We start from the raw sequence: 13,521 nt of genomic DNA, 5'->3' as shown, positions 1-13,521 counted from the left end.
GAAAAGAAAAAGAAACCACATAAATGCCATCAACAGGAGAATGGGTAAGTTGTGGTATATTCCAGTGATAGAATACTATACAACCATAAAAATCAAAGGGATCAGTGCTCTGCATGTTAATGGAACTGCAGTTCATAGCTAACTTTGAGCAAAAGAAAGGATAAATTATAAAAGGATACATCCAGTATAGCACCATTTATATGAATTTTTTTATTGATGTATTTTTTTGAGACAGAGTCTTGCTCTGTCACCCAGGCTGGAGTGCAATGGCATGATCTTGGCTCACTGCAACCTCTGCCCCCTAGACTCAAGCAATTCTCTGCCTCAGCATCCTGAGTAGCTGGGATTACAGGCATGCGCCCCCACACCCAGCTAATTTTTGTATTTTTTGTAGAGACAGAGTTTTGCCACATTGGCCAGGCTGGTCTCAAATTCCTAGCCTCAAGTGATCCACCCTCCTCGGCCTCCCAAAGTGCTGGGATTATGTAAGCCACCAAACCCAGCCTATATGAATGCTTTAAACATGCAGAATGACATTGTACATGGTTGAAGGATAGATACACATGTGGCAAAGATATAAACAAGTGTGTGAGAATGGTAAACGCCAGGTTCAACGTAGCAGTCACTTCTGGGGAGAGAATTGTCTACCTTGGGGAAGCCTTCCCCAAGAAACTATTACATTATTTTTTAGGCTTGGGACATGGGGGTTTATTATATTATCCTATATACCTTTCTGTAAACCAAAAATTTTTCGTAGAAATTTTTTTTAACTTTCTAAAATTGAATTCACTGCCAATATTTAAAAATTAGAAGAGTTCCCTTTAAAAGTCAGATTTCCAGTTTCTCTGGAAAGATTTGGCAGTCATGGGCCCCCGCTCCTGTCAGGTGACAAGTGGCAGGAGTGGAGTCATGGCTGCCCGCTTTGGAAAAGGCCTGGCTCACCTGTTTGCCACAGTCCCCACCCAGCTGGTTGAGTTGTATGTACAATGTTCAGCCTTTGTGGGCATTTGAGTTTGCAATGTCTGCTTTATCTTGCATCCAGAAATCAAACTGTTGCATTCAGAAGTCAACTTGGAATTTTTTGTAGCTTCCAGCCTCTTGGAATAGCTCTCCCCTTCCACCAACTTCTAATTCAGAAGACGGGGTGATGTTCCCATGTCCCTTCCTCTTCATTCAGATTTGGCTCCAAAGCCCACATGGAAAGGCTGGAAGAGGTGAACAAAGAGATCGAAACCACTAGCACCTACCAGCTCAAGGATACAGAGCTCATCTACGGGGCCAAGCATGCCTGGCGGAATGCCTCGCGCTGTGTGGGCAGGATCCAGTGGTCCAAGCTGCAGGTAGGTGGTGAAGTCAGATACCTTGAAGAGCCCATAAATGAAGGAAGAGGGGAATGGGAGTGGATGGAGCTTTAAAAAGGATAAGGTTCTATCAAGTGTACCTGGTAGCCATGGTGACCTATCAGATGGTGGTCATGGGGTCCCACATTCTAAGATCACAGCCAGCTCTAAATGATAATCATGTCTTATTTAGCCAACGCAGTGCTTTTGCAAAAATGAACTTGCATATCTCTTGGAAGGGAGGGCTTATACTTTTCAGTTGACCACAGACCTCACCATTCCCTTTTGTCTTGCACCTACTCAGCTTATTTATCTGCCTACTCCCTGAAGGCATTCGTTTCTGTGTCCCTTGGTTATGATTTTATTTTAGGAAATAGTTTAAAGTTGGAAGTAGATTTGTTATCAAGATCAGGGGGATTTTGTTTGATTTTTGTTCTTTTTTTTTTTTTTAATCCCTAATCCCTAGTAACCTAACAGAAAATGTAACCAACACATTTAAACTCCCCTTCATTTACTATTCCTTTCCCATGTTCACTTACATGCCATGCCTACTTTTAGGGGAATTTTTTTTTTTTTTTTCCTGCTCAAATTGGCCTTTGTTATTAGGATAGAAAAGAGAAAATATAAAATGCAGCCTGGGACTCAGTAATGAGGTGCCCACTTCACCAATGGAGCAGTAGCTGGAGTGGGATCTGGGTTCTCCTAAAATGGGAAGATTACGCTGGGGAACTAGGGAGGGAAAGAAGAGGCAATCAGTTCCACCCTGCGCCTCTTCCAGGTATTTGATGCTCGCGACTGCACCACAGCCCATGGGATGTTCAACTACATCTGCAACCACGTCAAGTATGCCACCAACAAAGGGAACCTCAGGTGAGCTGACCAGCTGGGCATTGGGGAGCAGGGGGTCAAAAGTCCCCACAGCATCGTACTTTGACTCTGGAGTCAGCTCACCTGCCAGGGAAATACTCGTCATCTCAGGGAGACAGGCCAAGCAGGGAGAGGTGTCCTGGCATCTTTTTTTTTTTTTTTTTTTTTTTGAGACAGTCTTGCTCTGTCACCCAGGCTGGAGTACAGTGGTGTGATCTCAGGTCACTGCAACCGCTGCCTCCCAGATTCAAGCGATTCTCCTGCCTCAGCCTACTGCGTAGCTGGGACTACAAGCACCCACCACCACACCTGGCTAATTTTTTTTATTTTTAGTAGAGACAGGCTTTCATGATGTTGACCATGCTGGTCTCAAACTCCTGACCTCAAGTGATCCACCCGCCTCGGCCTCCCAAAATGCCAGGATTACAGGCATGAGCCACTGCATCTGGCCCCAGCATCTTTATTCCATACCCCATGCCATGTTCTTTCTTTTCTGGGGCAAGTGGACTCCTGTGTGGTTGGCAAAACTACAGCAGCAAACATCATGTTCAACCCACAGTTCAGCATCCTTCGTGGAGATGACAGGAACAAATAGTTGAGATTCCCAGGAATCGGAAAATCCTATTGCTGGTGGTGACCTGCTTTTACTGTGTCTTGCTCTGTCGCCTGGAGACAAACCAAACCAAATCTTCCTTGGTTTAAAAGGCAATTTCTCTTGCCAATGTGATGGGAACTGCCCCTTCAGGTTCCACCCAGCCAAGCCACGCCTTGGACTCCTCTTCAACAATACAAAGAACAAAGCCACAGGGAGCAGGCCGAGGCAGGCAGACATCCACGTGGCTGGTGGCGGCCACGCTGGCAAGTCTCAGCTGGGAGAGGGACAGGTGGAAGGGAACAGCTGGGGCCCCACAGACAGCCGGCTACACTTGTTGACTCTGCTGGCTCACTGCTGCCATAGCATCTGTTCCCAGCCACTGAGCACCAGTCCCCTCTTGGAGCCACACCGGATCACTGTAGGGATATTCCCACAAGCCCCCGGGCTTCAATGAGTTCATCCAAAAGTGGCTTCTCTGCATGAAGCATGAGTTTTCTTGGATGTGTCTCTTCTCTTCCTTAAGAAGGAAATGGGGTTTGCCAATTTTCTGAGTTCACCAGTAAGAAAAGGGCCTGTAATCTAAGCCTGGACCCACATGAGGAATTGGTATTTAGGTCTCTTTCCCAAGACAACTCTTTTCCTGGAGACCTCACCCCTTAAAGAATATTAAAGAACCCCCCCGTGTCTCTGGACCCGGTTAGGCCAGGTCCTCAAGGAGTTTATGGGTTCTTGGGCTTTCTGGTGTATTTCCTTTTTTTTTTTTTTTTGAGACAGAGTCTTGCTCTGTCACCCAGGTTGGTGGAGTACAGTGGCACGATCTTGGCTCACTGCAACCTCTACCTCCCAGGTTCAAACAATTTTCCTGCCTCAACCTCCCGAGTATCTGGGATTACAGGTACGCACCACCATGCCCAGCTAAATTTTGTATTTTTAGTAGAGACAGGGTTTCACCACGTTGGCCAGGCTGGTTTCAAACTCCTGACCTCAGCTGATTTACCTGCCTCGGCCTCCCAAAGAGCTGGGATCACAGATGTGAGCCACCACGCCTAGTCTCTTCTGGTAGTTTTCACATGGGGCTGTGAGCAGGCTCTGAGCATCGTCACCCCAAGCCCAGCAGTGCACCTCCACTTTTTTCACTGCTGTATTAGGGGGTCTTTGTGAGATCTATTAAAGAAAACATTCAGCAGATTCTTTTTCTTTTTATAATTTTTAACCCTTATGTCTGAAAACGATGAGAACTATGTAAGAATGTATACCATGCAGCCGGGTGCTGTGGCTCACGCCTGAAATCTCAGCAAGATGGGAGGCCAAGGTGAATGGATCACTTGAGCTCGAGTTCGAGACCAGCCTGGGCAATGTGGTAAAACCCCATCTCTACAGAAAATGCAAAAAATTAGCAGGACGTGCTGGAGTGTGCCTGTAGTCTCAGCTACTTGTGAGACTGAGGTGGGAGGATTGCTTGAACCCAGGAGGTGGAGGTTGCAGTGAGCAGAGGTGGAGGCTGCACTCCAGCCTGGGTGACAGAGTGAGACTGTCTCAAAAAAAAAAAATGTATATCATGTTATAGGAATAATCGATGCATAAGAGGGGAAGGATAGCAGAGAGAAGAGAGGGAGAGATGCAGGTTTACACTGTGCTCAGGGATGTAGAGAGTAGAGGCATAGATATGTGTTCTGGTTCCTCCGTTGGTCTCAGTTTCTGCACATAGAGTAGGCATCACACCCCACTCACTGTGTGTGATTCTGGTGTTTCTAAACACACTTTAAAAATATCCGCATTACACAAACACCCTTTATCGGCTGTTCAACCAGAGAAACAGCAATGTGTTTTAGTGCTGGAGGGAAAACTGTTTGACTCACTCTGTGTTCATCTCCAAGATGGCGCCTCTGTTAAGAGATCTTTAAGAGCATCTTTGACTCCATGTGATTTTGGCCTTCAGCCTGGATTCTAGACTCACCTTCAGCTGTGATGCATCACCCCTGCAGAATTACATGCTACATTGTCTTGTGTAGAGAGTAAGACCTAAAAACCATGCTCAGAAAGAAGGCCCTGTGAAGCTAGATGAGACAGGGGTTGCTGTATGGAGGAAGCGGATTTGAATCAGGTCTTGAACTTGGACGTAAAATGGAAGAGGGGGGTTCCAGCCAAGGGGATCAGCAGGGACACAGTTCTGGACAGAAATGTTTATGTGAGAAGATCTAGAAGCAACGAGTTAGACCCGAGATGCCATCTTTATGTTGACACAAGAAGCCAGGACCGTGTTTCCATAGCCTGGGATGGGGGACCAATGAGTCCAGCTGGCAAGAGCTCCTGCCGTAATATGACATTGAACTACATTGTGAGAAAGTTATTTTCCTTTTTTTTTTTCTTTTTTTTTTTCCAATCCTGATGATGATGTCGAGGAGAAAGGCTCAGTTTGGTGCTAAGATATTGTTAACACCTAATACTTGTTGATCTCCCTTTTAACAGAGAGACCAGGGCACCAGATAGGACCTTCAGCAGACAACAGCTTTCCACAATTAATAAAAGAATACAGCCTTCACTGTTGCCTGTTTAGGCAGGCGAAGCCAATGGCTGGTGACCTGCAGTTTTCTTTTAAATAAATAAATGTGAATGCAAATGCAAGCTGATTGCTTTTTAATCAGAAGTCTATAAACTTTGGTTTGGTAAGGGGGGTGGGCAAAGTAGATGAGAATTAATGATGACTGGGAGAAGACTGGAATCCGGATTCTGCAGCGCATTACTATTATTTTTTTTTTCTTTTTTTTTTTTTTTTTGAGATGGAGTCTTGCTCTGTTGCCAGGCTGGAGTGCAGTGGTGCGATCCCGGTTCATTGCAACCTCCACCTTCCGGGTTCAAGCGATTCTCCTGCCTCAGCCTCCCGAGTAGCTGGGACTACAGACATGCACCACCACGCCCAGCTAATTTTTGTATTTTTAGTAGAGACAGAGTTTCACGATGTATGCCAAGGTGGTCTCCATCTCTTGTCCTCGTGATCCGCCTGCCTTGGCCTCCCAAAGTGCTGGGATTATAGTCATGAGCCACCATGCCTGGCCTGTAGTGCATTCTTTTCTTATTTTTATTTTATTTTTATTTTTTGAGATGGAGTCTCACTCTGTCGCCCAGGCTGGAGTGCAGTGGTGTGATTTCAGCTTACTGAAACCTCTGCCTCCAATGTTCAAGCGATTCTCCTACCTCAGCCTTCCAAGTAGCTAGGATTACAGGCATGCACCAACACACCCAGCTAATTTTTTGTATTTTTAGTAGAGACAGGGTTTCACTATGTTGGCCAGGCTAGTCTCGAACACCTGACCTCATGATCCACCCGCGTCGGCCTCCCCAAGTGTTGGGATTATAGGGGTGAGCCACTGCCCCCGGCACATAGTGCATTCTTAAGGGGAAACAAGGTCTGATGTTGCCATGGAAATAACTGGCTGCAAAATAACTCTTTGGAAGACTGGCTCAAGTTAATATTATTTAAAAGTCTCCAGCTAGAAAGAGATTCGTTCCTTCAGCATGGTGGCATGGGGCCTCCCACCCCCTCCCACCGTTTTCCTCACACCATGGCCCCTCCCTTCCGACCGCCGCTCCTTTGGCGCTGAGGACCTTGGCACGGAGGTAATCCACCCCGAGCGTCAAGCGGCTGTGGCCCTGGGTGGCACCATGTTTAGTATATTCTCACAGCGCAAGTCCCGCCCTGATGCCGGGTGTTCCCGTCTCTCCACCACAGGTCTGCCATCACCATATTCCCCCAGAGGACAGACGGCAAGCACGACTTCCGAGTCTGGAACTCCCAGCTCATCCGCTACGCTGGCTACAAGCAGCCCGACGGCTCCACCCTGGGGGACCCGGCCAACGTGCAGTTCACAGAGGTGCGAGCGTTTGCGCCCCCTACCCTGCCCCAACATGGGCTCTTACGTCCCCAGACTTTTATCCACAGACTTTTTCGGGCTTAATACTGTCATCACAAGGACAGCCACCGATGGGGTCGTTTACTCTTCTCCAAACCTACTTCTCCATCAGGCTGTTCCCCATTCTAATTATTTTACAGCTGGACATTTGGTCACTTTCATGCCATTACCTCACTCAGCCCTCCTGATGGGAACTGTTCTCCCATTTCACAGATGGGTAGACCAAGTCTCACTAAGGCCAAGTGAGTTATTCAAGACTGCTAAATGGGCCGGGCGCGGTGGCTCACGCCTGTAATCCCAGCACTTTGGGAGGCTGAGGCGGGCGGATCGCCTGAGGTCGGAAGTTCGAGACCAGCTTGGCCAGCATGGTGAAACCCCGTCTCTACTAAAATACAAAAATTAGCTGGGCGTGGTGGCACATGCCTCTGTAATCCCAGCTACTCGGGAAGCTGAGACAGGAGAATCGCTTGAACCTGGGAGGCAGAGGTTGCGGTGAGCAGAGATCGTGCCATTGCACTCCAACCTGGGCAACAGAGTGAGACACCATCTCAAAAAAAAAAAAAAAAAAAAAAAAAAGACTGCTAAATGAGTAGAGAAGAAAAGCTAGAACTACAGTCCAAACCTCCTGCCTCTCACCAGGAAAGGAAGAGCCGAGAAATGGAAGCCATATCTGGCATCCACCTTTTCTGAGTTATGAGATATGTCAGTTTCATATTATTCATTCATTCATTTGTTGATACGACAGTTTGAGCCACCCGAGCCTTTGAGTAGGCTTGACTTTGCCTGTCACCAGTGTCACTACAGTTACTGGTAGCCCAAGTCAATTCATAAAAGCCACCAGGAAAGTGACTACCACCATCTCCCTGCCCAGGGTTCCTTCTAGGTGGTAGTGTGGGCAGGTAGCACAAGTAAGACATGGTAGCTTATACGGACCATGCCCACACGACAGCACAATCACATCCCGGGTCTAGAATGATCTCAGGCACACAGGCCTGCTACACCTTTCCTTTATTACCCAACTCATACCCTGCTGAGTTTCACTGTTGTCCTTTGCTCAAGCCCCTCCCCGGTGGTATCTCCTTGAAAATGTAGCTGGCAAAGCTAAGGGCTGCTCCACTCCTTCCTGGCTGCCAACTTTGTTTGCCTGTGGCTTTTCTTATGAAAATGTTATTCTCATGAGGAGGGGACTGTAACCAGGGCAACCAGGAGCTGCACCTGTGCCATTTTAGAGGCAGCCAGGCTCAGACTCCCTGCTCCACTTGGCTGAGCACTAACTGTGTACTTGGCTGACCTTGTCTTCGTGGTCACCAGAACATAAACGCCCCAAACTCTTCCTCTTGCTCCATCTCTGGAAACCTTGCTGAGCAGGATGTGTTCTCCTGTACCATGATTTGGTGCTTCCTCTTTTTACTAAGCACAAAGAATCATTCCAAACCTAACCATGCAATTTTACATTTTGAAACCCTCTAACCCTGCCCTAATAGGGACACCTGTGGCTGTTGGTCACTTGAAATGTGGCCAGTCCCAGTTGAGATGTGTCATAAGAGAAAATATACACTGGATCTCAAAGTCTGGGTCCAAAAAAGAGAGGGAAATAACTCATTGATCTTTTTTTTTCTTTTTTTTTTTTTTGAGACGGAGTCTCGCCCTGTTACCAGGCTGGAGTGCAGTGGTGCAATCTCAGCTCACTGCAACTCTGGGTTCAAGCAATTCTCCTGCCTCCACCTCCTGAGTAGCTGGGAGTACAGATGTGCACCACCATGCCCAACTAATTTTTTGTATTTTAGTAGAGACAGGGTTTCACCATGTTGGCCAGGATGGTCTCAATCTCCTGACCTCATGATCTGCCCACCTCAGCCTCCCAAAGTGCTGGGATTACAGGCATGAGCCACCACGCTCGGCCCATTGATCATTTTTTATGTTGAAATAGTAATAATATGGATACATTAGGGTAATATATTTATTAACAAATTAATAGATTCACTGGATTAATAAGTATATTTTTAATTTTAATGTTAAATATATTTAAATACACTCAATAGTTTATTATTAATAAATTAATGTTGATATTTAATGTATTATTTGATATATTTATTGGATGAATAAGTGTGTTACATATTTAATTTTAATGTCAAATATATAATTAGAATATGTGATAGTAATATTTTAATATACTATTAATAAATTAATATTAATATCAAGGACATTATTGAACTTTAAGATGAGTATATTATTAAAATTATTTTCTCCCATGATTTGAAGAAGCCTAGCAAAAAAAGATAAAATCAAAATTATTTTCACCGGTTTTTTTTTTTTCTAATGTGGCTACTAGAAAGTTTTCATTACTTACGTGGCTTGCATTATATTTTTATTGGACAGCTGCTGTAATATGTGCATTTTATACTGTAATTCTAATACATCTGCCTTCATCAAATTCAGCAGATTTTCTTTGTATCTTACAACACCTAATACAAACACAGAGCTGGCAACCTGCAGATGCACTTGTTAGTCAGATTCAGCCCTTGCCCTCTAGGAATTCCAGTGGGCAGGGAAGACCCGGAAAACAATGCTCAGTGCCAGAGGAAGGGTTTGCCCTCTGTCCTGTGGGCCCATGAGAAATCATGCTAGTTACTAGGTTAGTGCAAAAGTAATTGTGGTTTTTGCTATTGAAAGTAATGGCAAAACCCACAATTACTTTTGCACCAACCTAATACATGATGATGTCAGGGAGAACTTTATAAAGCAGGTGACGTGATCCAAGAGCCTCCAGAGGAAATGTCTCCTGGGGGCTTGCATTTGGATCTCTATCCACCCCACCCCCGCTTCCCACATAAGGCTCATGTTTGTAGGGTGTGGGGTACAGTGGCGTTACCTGGCCGGGTCTGCTTGCAGATTTGCATACAGCAGGGCTGGAAACCCCCGAGAGGCCGCTTTGATGTCCTGCCGCTCCTGCTTCAGGCCAACGGCAATGACCCTGAGCTCTTCCAGATTCCTCCAGAGCTGGTGTTGGAAGTTCCCATCAGGCACCCCAAGTAAGAGGGACCGGCAAGGGGTGGGAGAGGGTGAGTGGGTTTGCCCAGTGCCCCTCTTTGCCCAGCCCCATCCCCCCTGGCTTTCTTTCTAGTCCAGACAGAAGCTGAAAGGGGAAAGGAGGGCTTGGTTCCTGTCCTCACTGCGGGCTTGGGCAGAGTGAGTTCCCTCAAGGAGCAAAAAGACCTCTTTGACCAGCCTGGAGACCACCACCTTTTCTGAACCATCTCACTCCTAAGCCATTAACAAGGACCTGCCCTTCTTCCAGCCCTAAGCATTGAAAGAGCAGAAGCACCATACTGTCTTGTTGTGAGCATGCTTTTTCTTTTCCTGTTCCTTTTTCTTTTCTTTTTTTTTTTTTTTTTTTTTTTGAGACAGGGTCTGCCGCTGTTGCCCTGGCTGGAGTGCAGTGGCACCAACGTGACTCATTGCAGCCTCAACCTGCTGGGCTCAAGTGATCCACCCGCCTCAGCCCCTGCAAGTAGCTAGAATTACAGCCACACACCGCCATGCTTGGCTAATTTTTGTATTTTTTGTAGAGACAGGGTTTTGCCATGTTGTCCAGGCCGGTCTTGGACTCCTGGGTTCAAGTGATCCTCCCGCCTCAGCCTCCCAAAGTGCTGGCATTACAGGCATGAGCCACTGTACCTGACCCACATTTTCAATTGAGAGAACTGTTTAAAACTCTATAGGATCTGATGATCCAGTCCTGTAGAGTTTTAAACAGTTCTCTCAATTGAAATGCAAATCAAAACGACAATGAGATAGCATCTCACCTCAGTTACAATGGCTTATCCAAAAGACAGGCAATAACAAATGCTGGCAAAGATGTGGAGAAAAGGGAACCCCTGTACACTGTTGGTGGCAATGTAAATTAGTACAACTACTATGGAGAACACTTTGGAGTTCCTCACAAAACTAAAAATTGAGCTACCATATGATCCGGCAATCCCACTGCTGGGTATATACCCAAAAGAAAGGAAATCAGTATATCGAAGAGATATCTGCACACCTGTGTTTCTTGCAGCACTGTTTACGATAGCTGCAACACTAAGGAAGCAACTTAAGTGTCCATTAACAGGTGAATAGATAAAGAAAATGTGGCACAGATACACAATGAAGTACTATTCAGCCGTAAAAAAGAATGAGATCCAGTCATTTGCAATGACATGGATGGAACTGGAGATCATTACGTTAAGTGAAATAAAGCAGGCAGAGAAAGGCAAACATCACATGTTCTTACTTATTTATAAGATTTAAAAATCAAAACAATGGAACTCGTGGATATAAAGAGTAGAAGGATGGTTACCAGAGGCTGGGAAGGGGGTGAGGGGAAGATTGGGACAGTTAAGAGGTATATAAAGGCCGGGCGCGGTGGCTCAAGCCTGTAATCCCAGCACTTTGGGAGGCCAAGACGGGTGGATCACAAGGTCAGGAGATCGAGACCATCCTGGCTAACACAGTGAAACCCCGTCTCTACTAAAAAATGCAAAAAAACTAGCCGGGCGGGTTGGCGGGCGCCTGTAGTCCCAGCTACTCAGGAGGCTGAGGTAGGAGAATGGCGTAAACCTGGGAGGCAGAGCTTGCAGTGAGCTGAGATCCGGCCACTGCACCCCAGCCTGGGCAACAGAGCAAGACTCCGTCTCAAAAAAAAAAAAAAAGAGGTATATAAAAAAAAATAGAGGCCTGGCACAGTGGCTCATGCCTGTAATTCCAGCACTTTGGGAGACCAAAGCAGGAGAATCACCTGAGGTCAAGAGTTCGAGGCCAGCCTGGCCAATATGGCAAAACTCTCTACTAAAAATACAAAAATTCCCTGGGCATGGTGGCACGTGCCTATAATCCCAGCTACTTGGGATGCTGAGGCAGGAGAATTGCTTGAACCTGGGAAGCAGAGGTTGCAGTTGAGCCCAGATCATGCCACTGCACTCCAGCCTGGGCAACAGAGCAAGACCCCATCTCAAAAAAAATAAAATAGAAAGAATGAATACAACCTATTATTTGATAGCACAACAGGGTGACTCTAGTCAATAATAACATAATTGTACATTTTAAAATAAAGAGTGGGCCGGGCGCGGTGGCTCACGCCTGTAATCCCAGCACTTTGGGAGGCCGAGGTGGGCGGATCACAAGGTCAGGAGATCGAGACCACAGTGAAACCCCGTCTCTACTAAAAATACAAAAAAAAAAAATTAGCCGGGCGCGGTGGTGGGCGCCTGTAGTCCCAGCTACTCAGGAGGCTGAGGCAGGAGAATGGCGTGAACCCGGGAGGCGGAGCTTGCAGTGAGCCGAGATCGCGCCACTGCACTCCAGCCTGGGTGACAGCTCGAGACTCCGTCTCAAAAAAAAAATAAAATAAAATAAAATAAAATAAAATAAAATAAAGAGTGTAATTGGATTATTTGTAACTCAAAAGATAACTGCTTGAGGGGATGGATACCCCATTCTCCATGATGTGCTTATTTCACATTGTAGGCCTGCGTCAAAACATCTCATGTACCCCATAAATACATGCACCTGCTATGTACCCACAAAAATGAAAAACAATGATAAAAAAAAAACTCTACAGAACTTGGTGTGGATCAAGTTCAAAAGGAATTTGGAGTCATAAAGTTGCTTCACGGTCTCAGGCCAGCAACACAAATAGCATTTGTCCTTTGAGAATGAAAGACACTGGCTGTGAGGCACTAGACTCAAACCTGGGATTGAATAAAATCAAGGGGGTTGCTAACACACTCAATAATAATCAAAATAAATATAAGAATGCAATTTTTTTTTTTTTTTTTTTTTTTTTGAGACGGAGTCTCGCTGTGTCTCCGAGGCTGGAGTGCAGTGGCGCGATCTCGGCTCACTGCAAGCTCCGCCTCCCGGGTCCACGCCATTCTCCCGCCTCAGCCTCCCAAGTAGCTGGGACTACAGGCGCCCGCCACCACGCCCAGCTAGTTTTTTGTATTTTTAGTAGAGACGGGGTTTCACCATGTTAGCCAGGATAGTCTTGATTTCCTGACCTCATGATCCACCCGCCTCGGCCTCCCAAAGTGCTGGGATTACAGGCTTGAGCCACCACGCCCGGCCAAGAATGCAATATTTTTAAATCAAAATTAATGTTTCATTTTATTTTTCTAATTGATGTATAATTGCATATATTCATGAGATATATAATGATGTTTTAATATATATAATGTGTAGTGATCAGATCAGGGTAATTAACACACCCATTGTCTCAAACACTTATCCTTTGTATTGGAAACATTCAATATCCTTTCTTCTAGCTATTTGAAAATGTATGTTAATGTTAACTATAGTCATCCTACAGTGGTATAGAACAGTAGAACTTATTCATTTCTAGCTGTAATTTTGTATCCTTTAGCAAATCACTCCCCATTCCCTCTTCTCCCTCCACCTCCCAGCCTCCAGCATCCTCTGTTCTACTTTTTACTTCTATGAGATCAATTTTTTTTTTTAGCTTCTACCTATGAGTGAGAATATTCAGTGTTTAACTGTTGGTTCCTGGTTCATTTCACTTAACATAATGTCTTCCAGTTCTATCCATGTTGCTGTGAGTGACATGGTTTCATTCTTTTTTATGGCTGAATGGTATTCCAGTGTGGGGGGAGAGAGAGAGAGAGAGAGAGAGAGAGATAATTAATTTGGAGTTCATGACTCCAAATTTCTTTTGAACTTGATCCATACCAGACCTGGTAGAGTTTGGTTTTTTTTAATTATTACTTTTAATTTTTGTGGGTAGATAGTAGGTGTATATATTTTTATATATGTA

The 13,521-nt window shown here is 45.5% G+C and overlaps 1 protein-coding gene across 1 annotated transcript in view; it reads left to right on the top strand.

Moving 5' to 3' along the window:
- The window catches only part of NOS1 (nitric oxide synthase 1), a 145,799-nt gene that overhangs the window by 73,312 nt on the left and 58,966 nt on the right, over nucleotides 1–13,521 (top strand). Inside the window, exons 6-9 of the mRNA XM_025402120.1 lie at nucleotides 1,178–1,340; nucleotides 2,119–2,210; nucleotides 6,533–6,674; nucleotides 9,606–9,745. Coding sequence (XP_025257905.1) covers nucleotides 1,178–1,340; nucleotides 2,119–2,210; nucleotides 6,533–6,674; nucleotides 9,606–9,745 — 537 coding nt within the window. The remainder of the gene's footprint in view (nucleotides 1–1,177; nucleotides 1,341–2,118; nucleotides 2,211–6,532; nucleotides 6,675–9,605; nucleotides 9,746–13,521) is intronic.

The sequence above is a fragment of the Theropithecus gelada genome, chromosome 11, assembly GCF_003255815.1.
Source record: "Theropithecus gelada isolate Dixy chromosome 11, Tgel_1.0, whole genome shotgun sequence".
NCBI classification, from domain to species: Eukaryota; Metazoa; Chordata; class Mammalia; order Primates; family Cercopithecidae; genus Theropithecus; species Theropithecus gelada.
This window is presented reverse-complemented; position numbering and strand designations above follow the sequence as displayed.